At 40.2% G+C, this 18969-nt stretch overlaps 1 protein-coding gene, 1 long non-coding RNA gene and 1 pseudogene across 3 annotated transcripts in view; 2 read left to right on the forward strand and 1 right to left on the reverse strand.

The window, feature by feature from the left end:
* The window catches only part of LOC122493054, a 28420-nt gene extending 26026 nt beyond the window's left edge, over positions 1-2394 (forward strand). The window contains exons 3-4 of the long non-coding RNA XR_006299809.1: positions 688-799; positions 1905-2394. This is a non-coding gene — a long non-coding RNA (uncharacterized LOC122493054). The remainder of the gene's footprint in view (positions 1-687; positions 800-1904) is intronic.
* Positions 1-8158, reverse strand: part of LOC122493053 (cytochrome P450 2C21) — a 30765-nt gene extending 22607 nt beyond the window's left edge. For both annotated transcript variants that reach the window (XR_006299808.1, XM_043597027.1), the window contains exons 1-3: positions 7388-8158; positions 2829-2991; positions 916-1065 (exon numbers count right to left, since the gene is read on the reverse strand). Coding sequence is in view for 1 of the 2 variants with exons in the window: in XM_043597027.1 (XP_043452962.1) it covers positions 916-1065; positions 2829-2991; positions 7388-7630 (556 nt within the window). In the remaining variant the exon portion in view is untranslated. The remainder of the gene's footprint in view (positions 1-915; positions 1066-2828; positions 2992-7387) is intronic.
* A 145-nt stretch (positions 8159-8303) lies between these two features.
* On the forward strand, positions 8304-17204 carry LOC122493055 (annotated as a pseudogene).
* The last annotated feature ends 1765 nt before the right edge of the window (positions 17205-18969 follow it).

The following is an 18969-nucleotide window of genomic DNA, read 5'->3' on the forward strand; positions in this document are numbered from 1 at the left end:
AAATATAAACATTACAAAAAATTTTTTTAAAAAGAAAATAGTACTATTTCCTTAACAGTGTTCTTGAAAAATATTTAAATATTGAGGTTTAAAAACCATATATGTCTTATGATCCTGATCTTATTCCTTCTCTGCCACGACTCCTGTCTACCCCTTCGTCTTCCACCTCCTCTCCCAGTCTGGCACGTGCATACACAAATACACGCAGAGCCAATTTGTGCTACCAAGGCTCACTCCATTCACATCCATAATCCTCCAGGTGAGCTATATAGCAGCCCTAAGCACTGAGAAGGATTTGGCATGAATCCTAGTGCTGAACCACTCGTGCTTTTTTTTCTCCTGATTTTACTAAGATATGATTGACAGCACTGTGTAAGTTTAAGGTGCACAGCATAATGACTTGACATATATATACTGTGAAATGTTTGCAATGTTCTCAAGAAGTTACTAGAGACATTACTTCATTTTTCAAGTTATTGTGGCCAAAACTACTAGCTCGTTATCCAAATCCTCGTTCTCCTTGCTTTTCTGTGCACACAGAGAACCACATCTCACACTGCATCTTAGAGCTGGTGTGGTCCTGAGACTGAGTTAAAGCCCATGGAATGTCTGCCATTGTCATACCCGGCCTACTGAAAACCTTATTTGCTCTTTTCTTTGTTCTTTGCTCCTTCTGCTACCCTGCAGAGAGATGAATCCTGGGTGACACTAGATGCCATGTATTGAAGATATCAAGGCTCCTGTCAACCTGGTGCCTGAAAAGGCTATTGTGCCAACCCCTTCACTTCACTACTGTCATGTGAGCAAAAAGTAAACTTCTATGGTGCTTGAGCCATCAGATTTCTCTGTAGTCTATTTGAAAGAGCATATAGTCCTCCCAAACTATTACTGTTAAATACGTAAAGAAATACACACCATTGGTGTTTTTTAATGCTTCCACCAGATACAAGGCCTCCTCTTGAATTCTGTCTTCAATACTCTTCTTCCCCATGCCCATATTCCGCAAAACCATGAGGGAGAAACGCCGGACTTGCTTCCACTGCTCTCCGTTGCTGAAAATAATTCCTATCAGAAAAAAAAAGGGGGGGGGATGCCTGGGTAGTTTAGTAGGTTAAGGGTCCAACTCTTAATCTCAGCTCAGGTCTTGATCTCAAAGTCATGAGTTCAAGACCCGCATTGAAAAAAAAAAAAAGCCTCCTTAAAAAAGAGAGAAGAATGGCCTCCATTGCCATCAATTCTAGCTGAGTCTTTATCTCAGCAAATGATAATGACACTTAAGCAGGAATGTAACTATGGTGTGGTGCCAGCCATAAGAATTCCAATGAGCCCTGCTTTACCTGCTTTCTGTTAGCCCAGCCTCGTATCTGTCAAGACTCTGGGTTTTACATGTTACTTAACTCTTCTTCTCCATCTATTAGCTCCTTTAACCTCAGAATAACTCTGTGAACCAAGTGTTTTGTCTCCATTTTACTGGTGATCATGGAGGCAAAATGCTAGCTCTGTGGACCACACAGCTAATACATCATGGTGACTCCAAGTTGTAGGTGAAATTTTCAGGGCTGATTTTTGTATGTTGTAAGTGAATTGTAGGAGAGGCAACAAAAAGAGTCAATTCTCAAGAGAAGGAGAGAGAGCACTTGTGCACTGGAAGGAAGTTCATGAAAATCTATTCCTCTGATAAGAGACACAGCCTCTGCCCTCCCCATTTTAACATTTCCCTTCTGTGTGTAATGTCTCTGCCATGAAATATGGTTTTAACACCAAGGAAGGTCAATATCAGACTTCTGGAAGCCAAGACAATATCAGGAGAAAAAACAATTCTCGTAGGATACTTGTCCATAGAGATTTTAAAGAATAGTGTAGAGGAGGAAGTGACTCCATTCAGGCCTTATCTCTTTTTACAGGAACCCAGTGACCCACCAGAGGACTGGACAGTTTAAGGCCAGCTCCAGAAACAAATGGAAGACAGTTCAAGTACTTAATATAAAAACCTTTTTAAATTTCTTCTTCCTTCCTTCCTTCCTTTCTTTCTTTCTTTCTTTCTTTCTTTCTTTCTTTCTTTCTTTCTTTCTTTCTTTCTTTCTTTCTTATTGTTGGTCCCCTAGCAACAACTCAGTTCCATTTGGTTCAGCCACCTGAGAACCAAGTGAACTATGTGCCAGGTACTTTTCTAGGGCCTCTTCGTATAGAGATAACATATGAGGAGGATCCTATGACCAATTTGGATTTAAAAAGCTTTTTCTAATATCACTCTCAATCCATGTGTACTCACTATGTGTTTTTCTATAATCCTCTTTCCAGAGCTTATCTGTGTATGTATAAGGATTGTATTCTATTGGATTCAAATATTTCTTACGCATTTTTTTTTTGAAGAATAAAAGATTGAAGTCAAGACTGGGAATATTTCAAACCTATGCTGGTTCCATGCACACTATTCAAGTTCCCTAAACTAGTCTCTTGGCAACCATGACTCAGGCCAAAAAGCAAAATGTTTTGTGGCTAGGATAATTGAGTCATTTTCCTTCCTTCTTTTTCTCTTATTATCTTAACTGAAATGAACATTATCCTAACTGGCCATATTTTCAAATGAACACAAATTTATAGCACATTAATGGTGAGGTGATTTGCTTTCATTGCATTTTATGTTTCATGGAGACACCTTGTCACTTGCCAAATCTAAAATATGGATTAATGATCCTTTATGGAAAAAAATGTTGGAATTATGATATTTTCATAGGCTTCTCTAAATACTTACAATTTCTCAATCCCTTAGTTTATAAGTCTTTGGAACTTACAAACCCACATATGTTCCCCAAATGGAGACATACCTAATCCCTGGATGGATTTGTCCAGCACTGGGAAAGGGCCTCTGCCAGAAAACACCTCACTCTGATCAATTAGAGCTTCCTTTACTGCTTCATATCCGTATATCACCACAGTGGGCTTGATGCCAAAGTACACAGTGAACACAGGGCCGTAACTCTCTGCTAGCTGGGAAAGCAATATAAGGTACAGGAGTAGTGAGAATTTCAAAACTAAAAATGTAGATAAGTCTCTTTACTCAAAAGATATTATACTCATTCACCTAATATAAAAGATGTCAACTTCTAGAACTAGTAACTTAATCACATTAAGTGGTAATTATATTATTAGACACATTGCTATTATTATTATCGTCATCAATAGTTAACCTTTATTCAGCTCCTACTATGTGACAGATATTATATTATGGAATTTATTCATATTCTTTTATTAACTTTTGTCTGCCAAACCTACAGCTGCACCAAATTTCTTTCTTCCTATAGTTACAATAATGTGTTTCTTGTCCTGCTTAAGGGAGGCTCCTCCATCTTGTCCCATGTGTAGACTACCAATCATCCCTCATTATCCACTCTCTACATCTTTTTAGCACTAGAGACCTCTAAATACATAAGGACATGGCAACATGGTCACAGACATTTCCCAGCTTCCCTGTGCGGCCATGTGACTAAGTTTTCGTGAACTGATATTAGCAGAAATGATGTGTGCAAATCCTATGCTTTTGTATAAATGGTAATTGCATGCCCTCCATTTCTCCCCCTACCCGGGGACTGAAAGGACAGCATGGGAACAACCTCACTGCCTCCATGCACATGAGAACAATAGCCTAGGTGCCCAGGGTGGTCAACTAGAAGACAAAGAAAAACTGGTTCTCTAGATGACCGCAAGGAAGAGAGGCAGCCCAGTAGCACTCACCTCGATCTCATGCTGTGAGATAGAAATAAGCTCTTATCTTCCTGAAGCCATTGTGTTATTGGGGTGTTTCTGTCATGGCAGCTTCTTTGGTATACTAAATGACTCCTTCAACTTGTCCAAGGTTTGAGTCCTCCTGCTACCTTATAATTCATTCTCCATAAAGCAACCAGAGTGCTCTTTTCACAAGGCAAATGTTAACATGACAGTCCTTTAAGCACGTTAATGGCATCACATTGCTCTTGTGCTAAAGACCAATATTCTTTTTTTTTAATGTTTATTTTTGAGAAAGCGAGAAAGAGAGAGAGATAGAGCACAAGCAGGGGAGGGGCAGAGAGAGAGGGAGACACAGAATCCGAAGCAGGCTCCAGGCTCTGAGCTGTCGGCACAGAGCCTGACGCAGGGCTCAAACTCATGAACTGAGATGGCTTGAGCCAAAGTTGGACACATAAGTGACTGAGCCACCCAGGTGCCCCAGGACTAATAGTTTTAAAAGCCTTGTAAGACTTGCATTTCTGGCAACTATTTCTCCAATCATATCCCACACCATGTTTTTACCAAATTGGTCCTCTTTCAGAGACAATAACAACTAATCCTCCTCCAGAATGAAACCGCCTGGAATGAACTTCCATCTGCATTTTGTCTGGTTAATGCTTGAACATTCTTTAGATCTCAGCTTCAGCTTCACTTCCTCAGAGAACGCTTTGCTGACATTCCTCCCATTCCTGCTCCACCGAGCTGCATGGCCTCTTTCTATTGTGTCCCTGTTACATGGTTTGTAATCACACACTTATTTGCGTGATTATTTTACAAAACATGCCTACCCTATAGACTATAAATTCCATAATGCCAGGGTCTGTTTTTTCTTTTTCATTTACCATTGAAAATCCCCAGCACTGGGGCACCTGGATGGCTCAGTCAGTTAAGCATCCGACTTTTTGATTTTGGCTCAAGTCATGATCTCACAGTACATGAGATCAAGCCCCATGTCGGACTTTGTGCATGGACCCTGCTTGGGATTCTCTCTCTCTCCCTCTGCCCCTCCCCTGCATGCTCTGTCTCTCTCAAAAATAAATAAATAAACTTAAAAAAATAACCAAAATCCCCAGCATCTAACAAAGTAGATATTCAATAGCTTGTTGAATATGATATATTGAAGGACCCTGCACAAAATAGAACTGTTATTCACATTTTAAAGGAATGGAAATTAACACTGAGAGAGATTTTTAAAACTTGCCCAATGCTGTGAGTTAACAAGCAGATGAGCTAGGGTGCTGATATAATCTCTTTCAATCTCTTAGCACAAAACACAGAAAGGGGTTTCCAGAAGCTGTGCTCTGGTAACTAGCTGTCTCAGCAAAGACAGATTTCAGACAATCCCTTCAAGATTTAGAGAGGTACTGCTATATAAATAGCTAGTAATAGAGTAGTTATTCACACATTCATTGAGCAAATATAATAGAAACAATTCTGGGACCGTATTTCCTTGACTTAAAAAAATGTGTGTTTTTAGGAAATTTTTAGTGTTGTGATCTGTAGATCAGAACTTTTTTTAAAATTGAAAACAGTTTCATTGCCATTAGAGTTTACCAAAGAATAATTACTAAAAAGGGGACCTGCTCACAACATGGACAGGGAATTCCTTCTTTTGGCAATTTTAACAATCATCTCATGGATCTCATCCTCTCTGGCAACCTTCTAGCTGGATACCCAATGAACACTTCTCTTTAAAATCACTTCTTTTCTTTTTAATATGAAATTTATTGTCAAATTGGTTTCCATACAACACCCAGTGCTCATCCCAACAGGTGCCCTCCTCAATGCCCATCACCCACCCTACTCTCCCTCCCACTCCCCATCAACCCTCAGTTCATTCTCACAGTTTTTAAGAGTCTCTTATGGTTTGGCTCTCTCCCTCTCTTTTTTTTTTTTCCTTCCCCTCCCCCATGGTCTTCTGTTAAGTTTCTCAGCATCCACATAAGAGTGAAAACATATGGTATCTGTCTTTCTCTGTATGACTTATTTCACTTAGCATCACACTCTCCAGTTCCATCCACGTTGCTACAAAAAGCCATATTTCATTCTTTCTCATTGCCAAGTAGTATTCCATTGTGTATATAAACCACAATTTCTTTATCCATTCATCAGTTGATGGACATTTAGGCTCTTTCCATAATTTGGCTATTGTTGAAAGTGCTGCTATAAACATTGGGGTACAAGTGCCCCTATGCATCAGCACTCCTGTATCCCTTGGGTAAATTCCTAGCAGTGCTATTGCTGAGTCACAGGGTAGATCTATTTTTAATTTTTTGAGGAACCTCCACACTGTTTTCCAGAGTGGCTGCACCAGTTTGCATTCCCACCAGCAGTGCAAGAGGGTTCCCGTTTCTCCACATCCTCGCCAGACTCTATAGTCTCCTGATTTGTTCATTTTAGCCACTCTGACTGGCGTGAGGTGATATCTCAGTGTGCTTTTGATTTGTATTTCCCTGATGAGGAGTGACGGGGAATTCTACCAGACATTTAAAGCAGAGATAATACCTATCCTTCTCAAGCTATTCCAAGAAATAGAAGGGGAAGGAAAACTTCCAGACTCATTCTATGAAGCCAGCATTACTTTGATTCCCAAACCAGACAGAGACCCAGCAAAAAAAGAGCACTACAGGCCAATATCCCTGATGAATATGGATGCAAAAATTCTCAACAAAATACTAGCAAATCGAATTCAACAGCATATAAAAAGAATTATTCACCACGATCAAGTGGGATTCGTTCCTGGGCTGCAGGGCTGGTTCAACATTCGCAAATCAATCAATGTGACACATCACATTAATAAAAGAAAAGAAAAGAAAAGAACCGTAAGATCCTGTCAATCGATGCAGAAAAAGCATTTGACAAAATTCAGCATCCTTTCTTAATAAAAACCCTTGAGAAAGTCGGGATAGAAGGAACATACTTAAACATCATAAAAGCCATTTATGAAAAGCCCACAGCTAATATCATCCTCAATGGGGAAAAACTGAGAGCTTTCCCCCTGAGATCAGGAACACGACAGGGACGTCCACTCTCACTGCTGTTGTTTAACAGTGTTGGAAGTCCTAGCATCAGCAATCAGACAACAAAAGGAAATCAAAGGCATCAAAATTGGCAAAGATGAAGTCAAGCTTTCACTTTTTGCAGACGATATATTATACATGGAAAACCCGATAGACTCCACCAAAAGTCTGCGAACTGATACATGAATTCAGCAAAGTCGCAGGATATGAAATTAACATACAGAAATCAGTTGCATTCTTATACACTAATAATGAAGCAACACAAAGACCAATAAAGAAACTGATCCCATTTACAAGTGCACCAAGAATCATAAAATATCCAGGAATCAACCTAACCAAAGATATAAAAGAACTGTATGCTGAAAACTATAGAAAGCTTATGAAGGAAATTAAAGAAGACACAAAGAAATGGAAAAACATTCTGTGCTCATGGATTGGAAGAATAAATATTGTTAAAATGTCAATACTACCCAAAGCTATCTACACATTCAACACAATCCCAATCAAAATTGCACCCCTGCAAATATGGCTGGGGCCATATTTTATTTAGATATATGGCTGTAACCACAAACAGTTGGAAGAAAAGTAATCATACTCACCTTGCTTATGGATTTGCTTACATTATTAGTATTTATCTGCAAAATATTTCCAACGATTGGCAGAGGAGTGGGGCCAGGTGGTAGCTTCCCTTTGGCACGGTTTTGATTCCAGAGAAAAAAAAGAATCAAACAAGAAAGATAAATCACCAGAACTATGAAAAGATCCATTGTTGTACCTTGTGTAAATGCAGTTGGAAGCTTGGAATCCAAAGGTTTTATAAATACTAAGTTCCAGCTGATCATCAAACATGCACTAAATCTTCAACCTTTTGGATACTTTTTTATCTTCAGTGGATTTTGACCTATTAGCAAAGAGTAAAACAAAAACAGTCACTTTAGTATTGATAAATATCTGGTTTTCATTGGTAATCCCAACTAAAACAGTAACTCTTACTTCTTCAGAGATGGTCATATTTTAACAGTAAAACTGAAAACTATCAGATTTTCAAAGGGCTGGAACTCATGATCTTGACAAATGATGAAAGAGAGTATCTCATGTCAAAAATTACTACTACATGAGCAGAAGAAAGCAGCACTCTTTCAGTGCCTTTTCACAGAAAATCTAGGAAAAGGCCAGAATTAAGAGATAGTAGGGAGAAGGCAGGGTAAAAAAGAAGAATATACAGAGGTAGTCTTTCCTAAAGAAGAGTAGAGATATCCCAACTCTTGGCAGAGCCCCTTTCTATATGTCAAGAGTTCTTTTTTTTTTTAATTAAAAAATTTTTAATGTTTATTTTTGAGAGAGAGAGAGAGCGTGTGTGTGTATGAGAGAGAGAGAGAGAGAGAGAGAGAGAGAGAGAGAGAGAGAGCAAGTGAGTGCACATGCAGGGGAGGGGCAGAGACAGGAAGACATAGAATCCAAAATAAGCTCCAGGCTCCTAGCTGTCAGCACAGAGCCTAACATGGGGTTTGAACTCACAAACCATGAGATCATGACCTGAGCCTAAGTCTGATGCTTAACCAACTGAGCCACCCAGGTGTCCCAATATATGTGAGGCATTCTGACACACTTAACTCCCAAAGGGGATGCAGGGTCAAAAGACATTAGAAGACAGGGATCTACCAAGTCAAAGAAAGAAATCACTTAAACAGTGGAAGGTCCTTTGGCTGCATATCACCCCTCCTTCCCCTTGTATATCCATTTCCAATGAGGGTCCTATAACCAGAATACATTGCTTAATCTCACGTGGGTAAGGAAATATACTCCAGAATTCAATACTATAAATATTTGAAAGTGTCTAGAAGCTCAAAGATATGAACAAAACTTCAAGACTCAAAATACATTTGAGAAAATCCAACAAGGCACGACAAATATCACACTTAAGAAACGAGAACATGAGAGTGAGATGATCATGGAAGCTGGGGCCAGTCAGGGGGCCCTGAGAAAGGTAGTTTCGGGATGCTGTCCAAAGTCAACGGCAGCGGCTGGAACCCTGGCTCCAGCGCAGGGGCCCTACCTGGAACGTCAGATATTTAGCTTCCTGTGGTATACTGATGAGCAGAACTCTTCCACTACATACCTCAGTTTTGCCTAAGGAGATATATGCAAGAACTTTCTTCAAAATTGTTGCACCGTTAATAAACAAAAGAATATTCAGAGAGGAGAATTAGAGGATATTCTATGCAGAAAATGCATGATGTGGTATCAGGAATGGAAGACTACAAGCATTTTGTCCCTTGGCATAAAAAATCAGAGTGTAATATCAAAGAGAACCGGATACTGCAAAACACAATTGGAAATTGGGTTTCCACCTGTGTTGGAGCGCTATACATCAGTAGGAACCTTGGTGAAACCACATTTGGTAAAGGCATCCTATACTGATGGGAAGCTTTTCAATCATTTGAAGGCTATTTGGCATTTTAGCTCTGGTCTTCCTGGCTACCCAAGAACTTGTACCTTGGATTTTTCAATTTCTTCTGAATTCCGCTCCCTTCTGTACTCTCAGCTTGCCACATCATTTTTCGATGAAGTTGTAAAGCAGATGGTAGCTGCCTTTGAAAGAGGAGCATGTCTGGGACCTCATCAAAATAAAAAGCTTCTGCACAGTGAAGGAAACAATCAGCAAAACTAAAAGGCAACCAACAGAATGGGAGAAGATATTTGCAAATGACATATCAGATAAAGGGTTAGTATCCAAAATCTACAAAGAACTTCTCAAACTCAACACCCAAAAAACAAATAATCCCGTGAAGAAGCGGGCAAACGACATGAATAGACACTTCTCCAAAGAAGACATCCAGATGGCCAACCGACACGTGAAAAAAATGTTCAACATCACTTGCTCGTCATCAGGGAAATACAAATCAAAACCACAATGAGATACCACCTCACACGTGTCAGAATGGCTAACATTAACAACTCAGGCAACAACAGATGTTGGTGAGGATGCGGAGAAAGAGGATCTCTTTTGCATTGTTGGTGGCAATGCAAGCTGGTGCAGCCACTCTGGAAAATAGTATGGGGGTTCTTCAAAAAACTAAAAATAGAACTACCCTATGACCCAGCAATTGCACTACTAGGCATTTATCCAAGGGATACAGGTATGCTGTTTCGAAGGGACACATTCACCCCCATGTTTATAGCAGCGCTATCAACAATAGCCAAAGTATGGAAAGAGCCCAAATGTCCATGGATAGATAAATGGATGGAACGAATGGAATAAATGGATAAAGAAAATGTGGTATAGGCCCATTAATTACTCTGGAGGTTTTGTTAGAACATTCTATCTGGTCTCACTGGATCAACCTCTCCTCTCCAGATCGCCCTATATGGGGAACTGAAAATAATCCTCGTTTCAATGAAATTATTTTGGCAAGGAGAGAGGGAAGATGGTGGCGTAGGAGGACGCTGGGCTCACCGCGCATCCTGCTGATCACTTAGATTCCACCTACACCTGCCTAAATAACCGAGAAAAACGCCAGAGGATTAGCAGAACGGAGTCTCTTGAGCCAAGTGCAGACAAGAGGCCCACGGAAGAGGGTAGGAAGGACGGCAAGGCGGTGCAAGCTCCACGGACTGGCGGGAGGGAGCTGGGCAGAGGGGCGGCTCGCCGGCCAAGCAGAGCCCCCGAGTCTGGCTGGCAAAAGCGGAGGGGCATGACGGACTGTGTTCCGACAGCAAGCGCGACTTAGCGTCTGGGAGGTCATAAGTTAACAGCTCTGCTCGGAAAGCGGGAAGGCTGGAGGACAAAGGGAGGGAGAGCTGCTGAGCCCCCGGACGACAGAGCTCAGTTTGGTGGGGAACAAAGGCGCTCGCCAGCGCCATCTCCCCCGCCCATCCCCCAGCCAAAATCCCAAAGGGAACCAGTTCCTGCCAGGGAACTTGCTCGCTCTGCGCAAACACTCAACTCTGTGCTTCTGCGGAGCCAAACCTCTGGCAGCGGATCTGACTCCCTCCCGCTGCCACAGGGCCCCTCCTGAAGTGGATCACCTAAGGAGAAGCGAGCTAAGCCTGTCCCTCCTGCCCCCGTGCACCTTGCCTACCCACCCCAGCTAATACGCCAGATCCCCAGCATCACAAGCCTGGCAGTGTGCAAGTAGCCCAGACGGGCCACGCCACCCCACAGTGAATCCCGCCCCTAGGAGAGGGGAAGAGAAGGCACACACCAGTCTGACTGTGGCCCCAGCGGTGGGCTGGGGGCAGACATCAGGTCTGACTGCGGCCCCGCCCACCAACTCCAGTTATACACCACAGCACAGGGGAAGTGCCCTGCAGGTCCTCACCACTCCAGGGACTATCCAAAATGACCAAGCGGAAGAATTCCCCTCAGAAGAATCTCCAGGAAATAACAACAGCTAATGAGCTGATCAAAAAGGATTTAAATAATATAACAGAAAGTGAATTTAGAATAATAGTCATAAAATTAATCGCTGGGCTTGAAAACAGTATACAGGACAGCAGAGAATCTCTTGCTACAGAGATCAAGGGACTAAGGAACAGTCACGAGGAGCTGAAAAACGCTTTAAACGAAATGCAAAACAAAATGGAAACGACGACAGCTCGGCTTGAAGAGGCAGAGGAGAGAATAGGTGAACTAGAAGATAAAGTTATGGAAAAAGAGGAAGCTGAAAGAGAGTTAAAAAAATCCAGGAGTATGAGGGGAAAATTAGGGAACTAAGTGATACACTAAAAAGAAATAATATACGCATAATTGGTATCCCAGAGGAGGAAGAGAGAGGGAAAGGTGCTGAAGGGGTACTTGAAGAAATAATAGCTGAGAACTTCCCTGAACTGGGGAAGGAAAAAGGCATTGAAATCCAAGAGGCAGAGAGAACTCCCTTCAGACGTAACTTGAATCGATCTTCTGCACGACATATCATAGTGAAACTGGCAAAATACAAGGATAAAGAGAAAATTCTGAAAGCAGCAAGGGATAAACGTGCCCTCACATATAAAGGGAGACCTATAAGACTCGTGACTGATCTCTCTTTTGAAACTTGGCAGGCCAGAAAGAATTGGCACGAGATCTTCAGTGTGCTAAACAGAAAAAATATGCAGCCGAGAATCCTTTATCCAGCAAGTCTGTCATTTAGAATAGAAGGAGAGATAAAGGTCTTCCCAAACAAACAAAAACTGAAGGAATTTGTCACCACTAAACCAGCCCTACAAGAGATCCTAAGGGGGACCCTGTGAGACAAAGTACCAGAGACATCACTACAAGCATAAAACATACAGACATCACAATGACTCTAAACCCGTATCTTTCTATAATAACACTGAATGTAAATGGATTAAATGCGCCAACCAAAAGACATAGGGTATCAGAATGGATAAAAAAACAAGACCCATCTATTTGCTGTCTACAAGAGACTCATTTTAGACCTGAGGACACCTTCAGATTGAGAGTGAGGGGATGGAGAACTATTTATCATGCTACTGGAAGCCAAAAGAAAGCTGGAGTAGCCATACTTATATCAGACAAACTAGACTTTAAATTAAAGGCTGTAACAAGAGATGAAGAAGGGCATTATATAATAATCACAGGGTCTATCCATCAGGAAGAGCTAACAATTATAAATGTCTATGCGCCAAATACCGGAGCCCCCAAATATATAAAACAATTACTCATAAACATAAGCAACCTTATTGATAAGAATGTGGTAATTGCAGGTGACTTTAATACTCCACTTACAGAAATGGATAGATCATCTAGACACATGGTCAATAAAGAAACAAGGGCCCTGAATGATACATTGGATCAGATGGACTTGACAGATATATTTAGAACTCTGCATCCAAAGCAACAGAATATACTTTCTTCTCGAGTGCACATGGAACATTCTCCAAGATAGATCATATACTGGGTCACAAAACAGCCCTTCATAAGTTTACAAGAATTGAAATTATACCATGCATACTTTCAGACCACAATGCTATGAAGCTTGAAATCAACCACAGGAAAAAGTCTGGAAAACCTCCAAAAGCATGGAGGTTAAAGAACACCCTACTAACAAATGAGTGGGTCAACCAGACAATTAGAGAAGAAATTAAATAATATATGGAAACAAACGAAAATGAAAATAAAACAATCCAAACGCTTTGGGACGCAGTGAAGGCAGTCCTGAGAGGAAAATACATTGCAATCCAGGCCTATCTCAAGAAACAAGAAAAATCCCAAATACAACATCTAACAGCACACCTAAAGGAAATAGAAGCAGAACAGCAAAGGCAGCCTAAACCCAGCAGAAGAAGAGAAATAATAAAGATCAGAGCAGAAATAAACAATATAGAATCTAAAAAAACTGTAGAGCAGATCAACGAAACCAAGAGATGGTTTTTGGAAAAACTAAACAAAATTGACAAACCTCTAGCCAGGCTTCTCAAAAAGAAAAGGGAGATGACCCAAACAGATAAAATCATGAATGAAAATGGAATTATTACAACCAATCCCTCAGAGATACAAACAATTATCAGGGAATACTATGAAAAATTATATGCCAACAAATTGGACAACCTGGAAGAAATGGACAAATTCCTAAACACCCACACTCTTCCAAAACTCAATCAGGAGGAAATAGAAAGCTTGAACAGACCCATAACCAGCGAAGAAATTGAATCAGTCATCAAAAATCTCCCAACAAATAAGAGTCCAGGACCAGATGGCTTCCCAGGGGAGTTCTACCAGACGTTTAAAGCAGAGATAATACCTATCCTTCTCAAGCTATTCCAAGAAATAGAAGGGGAAGGAAAACTTCCAGACTCATTCTATGAAGCCAGTATTACTTTGATTCCTAAACCAGACAGAGACCCAGTAAAAAAAGAGAACTACAGGCCAATATCCCTGATGAATATGGATGCAAAAATTCTCAATAAGATACTAGCAAATCGAATTCAATGGCATATAAAAAGAATTATTCACCATGACCAAGTGGGATTCATTCCTGGGATGCAGGGCTGGTTCAACATTCACAAATCAATCAATGTGATACATCACATTAACAAAAAAAAAAAAGAGAGAAGAACCATATGATCCTGTCAATCGATGCAGAAAAGGCCTTTGACAAAATCCAGCACCCTTTCTTAATAAAAACCCTTGAGAAAGTTGGGATAGAAGGAACATACTTAAAGATCATAAAAGCCATTTATGAAAAGCCCACAGCTAACATCATCCTCAATGGGGAAAAACTGAGAGCTTTTTCCCCTGAGATCAGGAACACGACAGGGATGTCCACTCTCACCGCTGTTGTTTAACATAGTGCTGGAAGTTCTAGCATCAGCAATCAGACAACAAAAGGAAATCAAAGGCATCAAAATTGGCAAAGATGAAGTCAAGCTTTCACTTTTTGCAGATGACATGATATTATACATGGAAAATCCGATAGACTCCACCAAAAGTCTGCTAGAACTGATACATGAATTCAGCAAAGTTGCAGGATACAAAATCAATGTACAGAAATCAGTTGCATTCTTATACACTAACAATGAAGCAACAGAAAGACAAATAAAGAAACTGATCCCATTCACAATTGCACCAAGAAGCATAAAATACCTAGGAATAAATCTAACCAAAGATGTAAAAGATCTGTATGCTGAAAACTATAGAAAACTTATGAAGGTAATTGAAGAAGATTTAAAGAAATGGAAAGACATTCCCTGCTCATGGATTGGAAGAATAAATATTGTCAAAATGTCAATACTACCCAAAGCTATCTACACATTCAATGCAATCCCAATCAAAATTGCACAGCATTCTTCTCGAAACTAGAACAACCAATCCTAAAATTCATATGGAACCACAAAAGGCCCCGAATAGCCAAAGTAATTTTGAAGAAGAAGACCAAAGCAGGAGGCATCACAATCCCAGACTTTAGCCTCTACTACAAAGCTGTCATCATCAAGACAGCATGGTATTGGCACCAAAACAGACACATAGACCAATGGAATAGAATAGAAACCCCAGAACTAGACCCACAAACGTATGGCCAACTCATCTCTGACAAAGCAGGAAAGAACATCCAATGGAAAAAAGACAGTCTCTTTAACAAATGGTACTGGGAGAACTGGACAGCAACATGCAGAAGGTTGAAACTAGACCACTTTCTCACACCATTCACAAAAATAAACTCAAAATGGATAAAGGACCTGAATGTGAGACAGGAAACCATCAAAACCCTAGAGGAGAAAGCAGGAAAAGACCTCTCTGACCTCAGTTGTAGCAATCTCTTACTCGACACATCCCCAAAGGCAAGGGAATTAAAAGCAAAAGTGAATTACTGGGACCTTATGAAGATAAAAACCTTCTGCACAGCAAAGGAAACAACCAACAAAACTAAAAGGCAACCAACGGAATGGGAAAAGATATTTGCAAATGACATATCGGACAAAGGGCTAGTATCCAAAATCTATAAAGAGCTCACCAAACTCCACACCCGAAAAACAAATAACCCAGTGAAGAAATGGGCAGAAAACATGAATAGACACTTCTCTAAAGAAGACATCCGGATGGCCAACAGGCACATGAAAAGATGTTCAACGTCGCTCCTTATCAGGGAAATACAAATCAAAACCACACTCAGATATCACCTCACGCCAGTCAGAGTGGCCAAAATGAACAAATCAGGAGACTATAGATGCTGGAAAGGATGTGGAGAAATGGGAACCCTCTTGCACTGCTGGTGGGAATGCAAACTGGTGCAGCCACTCTGGAAAGCAGTGTGGAGGTTCCTCAGAAAATTAAAAATAGACCTACCCTATGACCCAGCAGTAGCACTGCTAGGAATTTACCCAAGGGATACAGGAGTGCTGATGCCTAGGGGCACTTGTACCCCAATGTTTATAGCAGCACTCTCAACAATAGCCAAATTATGGAAAGAGCCTAAATGTCCATCAACTGATGAATGGATAAAGAAATTGTGGTTTATATACACAATGGAATACTACGTGGCAATGAGAAAAAATGAAATATGGCTTTTTTGTAGCAACGTGGATGGAACTGGAGAGTGTGATGCTAAGTGAAATAAGCCATACAGAGAAAGACAGATACCATATGTTTTCACTCTTATGTGGATCCTGAGAAACTTAACAGAAACCCATGGAGGAGGGGAAGGAAAAAAAAAAGAGGTTAGAGTGGGAGAGAGCCAAAGCATAAGAGACTGTTAAAAACTGAGAACACGGGGCGCCTGGGTTGCGCAGTCGGTTAAGCGTCTGACTTCAGCCAGGTCACAATCTCGCGGTCCGGGAGTTCGAGCCCCGCGTCGGGCTCTGGGCTGATGGCTCGGAGCCTGGAGCCTGTTTCCGATTCTGTGTCTCCCTCTCTCTCTGACCCTCCCCCGTTCATGCTCTGTCTCTCTCTGTCCCAAAAATAAATAAACGTTGAAAAAAAACTTAAAAAATAAATAAATAAATAAAAATAAAAACTGAGAACAAACTGAGGGTTGATGGGGGGTGGGAGGGAGGGGAGGGTGGGTGATGGGTATTGAGGAGGGCACCTTTTGGGATGAGCACTGGGTGTTGTATGGAAACCAATCTGACAATAAATTTCATATATTAAAAAAAAAACAAAAAAAAAGAAAATGTGGTGTATATATATACAATGGAGTATTACTTGGCAATCAAAAAGAATGAAATGTTGCCATTTGCAATTACGTGGATGGTACTGGAGGGTATTATGCTAAGTGAAATTAGTCAGAGAAAGACAAAAATCATATGACTTCACTCATATGAGTACTTTAAGAGACAAAACAGATGAACATAAGGGAAGGGAAACAAAAATAATATAAAAACAGGGAGGGGGACAAAACAGAAGAGACTCATAAATATGGAGAACTGAGGGTTGCTGGAGGGGTTGTGGGAGGGGGGATGGGCTAAATGGGTAAGGGACATTAAGGAATCTACTCTTGAAGTCACTGCTTCACTATATGGTAACTAATTTGGATGTAAATTTTTAAAAATCAAAAATAAAGTTAAAAAAATGTAATTCTTAAAAAAAAAAAAAAAAGAAAAGAAAAGAAAAAATCACGTAAGCTGTATGGTCCAGAAACAAATATACCTCGGAATTAAGGCTTCATGAAGTTCATCACACATAAAGGGAAAAAAAGGATTGGTCACCTGTTTGTAACCTTAGTTTATTCACTTTTAGGCAGTGCTTTTATCATTTGCTTTCAGAAGTTAGAAAGCATTTGTTAAACCCAGCTTTGATTTTAAGCCTACACCGCTGAGAATTTGCATTTGGAACATGGAACCACGTGTATACAGAATTCATTCAAGTGTAATTCATGCAAGTAATGTGCATATTAGCATATTTACAATAATGGGATATCATCACTCTTAAGCAGAAATTGAAACGGTAGACTTAAGCCTTTTAATTATGACCTTACCTGAAAGCAGTTAGTTGAGTTCCTCACACAGTATGTATTATATTAACCATTATCACCTTTAAGTTATTAAATTCAGACTATGTATAACTTATTGTCATAGGGCCTGCCTCTTGGCTTAGGATATTCGAGTAATCATCAGATATTTAAAGTAAAAACTTAGACTTAAAAATACTGTTAATGAGGGCTCCTTGGCACTTTTCTTATTTTTAAATTGTTCTTATGGGTAGTAGTTTATTCAGTGCTATATATAGTGAGATTAACTCCCAGATTAAACAGTGAATATTTTTTTGGTGAGTGGTCCAGAGCTTTAATATATTTTTCTTATAGTTTGCACCCCTTTCCCAGGTACTTTGACTGCTCTTTCAATAATGCTGATTATGTGTCAAATTTTGTCTCAACAGTAGGCAACACATGAAGATGAGTTGGTTGATATGTCTCCAGCACCATACATCCCTGTTTTCCATTTATTGTGTGTATTCACTTTCAATAATGTATTTCAAACTGATATTTTTATAAACAAATCAATGTCTAAGGACTGAAATAGTAACTTAATAAAGTTAATTTATTTTTTGTACAGCTAAAAAAAAAAACCAACAAAAAAACAAGAACGTTAGGGGTGCCTGGGTGGCCCAGTTGGTTAAGTGTCCAACTTTGGCTCAAGTAATAATCTCAGGGTTCATGGGTTTGGGCTATGTTTCAGGTTCTGCCCTGACAGTACAGAGCCTGCTTGGGATTCTCTCTCCCACTCCCACTTGCATGCTCTCTCTCTCTCTCAAAATAAATAAAACTTAAAAAAAAATAAGAATACTAATCCCTGAAGAAGTTAACCTTGACAAAACAAAAATGGTTAAAATAAGTAAAACATCATAAGATATATTTAGCCATTTAAAAAGAACACATTATTAGAAAAAGTTCTTGGTGGGGCGCCTGGGTGGCTCAGTCGGTTAAGCGTCCAACTTCAGCTCAGGTCACGATCTCACGGTCTGTGAGTTTGAGCCCCGCGTCAGGCTCTGGGCTGATGGCTCAGAGCCTGGAGCCTGCTTCCGATTCTGTGTCTCCCTCTCTCTCTGACCCTCCCCTGTTCATGCTCTGTCTCTCTCTGTCTCAAAAATAAATAAACTTAAAAAAAATTTTTTTTTTAAAAGAAAAAGTTCTTGGTTATTAACAATACGATTACAAAACCTTTTTTTAAGAGAGAGCGAGAGCGAGAGCAGGAGCATGCACAAGCAGGAAGAGGGGCAGAGGGAAGATGGAGAGAGAATCGTAAGCAGGTTCCATGCCCAGCACAGAGCCTGATGCAGGGCTCTATTTCATGACGGTGACATCATGTCCTGGGCCCAAATCAAGCGTCAGACACTTAACTGACTGAGCCACCCAAATGCCCCAAAAACATTTTTTATTTTTATTTAAATCTAGGTTAGTTAACGTATAGTGTAATAATGATTTCAGGAATAGAATTTAGTGATTCATCACTTACATATAACACCCAGTGCCATCCCAAAAAGTGTCCTCCTTAATCCCCCACCACCTATTTAGCCCATCTTCCCACCCAACACCCTTCAGCATCCTTCAGTTTGTTCTCTGAATTTAAGAGTCTTTTATGGTTGTCTCCCTCTCTGTTTTAATCTTATTTTTGCTTCCCTTCCTTTTGTTCATCTGTTTTGTTTCTTAAATTCCATATATGAGTAAAATCACATATTGATCTTTTTCTAATTTCACTTAGCATCCACGTTGTTGCAAATGGCAAGATTTCATTCTTTTCAATT

This window comes from Prionailurus bengalensis, chromosome D2, assembly GCF_016509475.1.
Source record: "Prionailurus bengalensis isolate Pbe53 chromosome D2, Fcat_Pben_1.1_paternal_pri, whole genome shotgun sequence".
Lineage (NCBI taxonomy): Eukaryota > Metazoa > Chordata > Mammalia > Carnivora > Felidae > Prionailurus > Prionailurus bengalensis.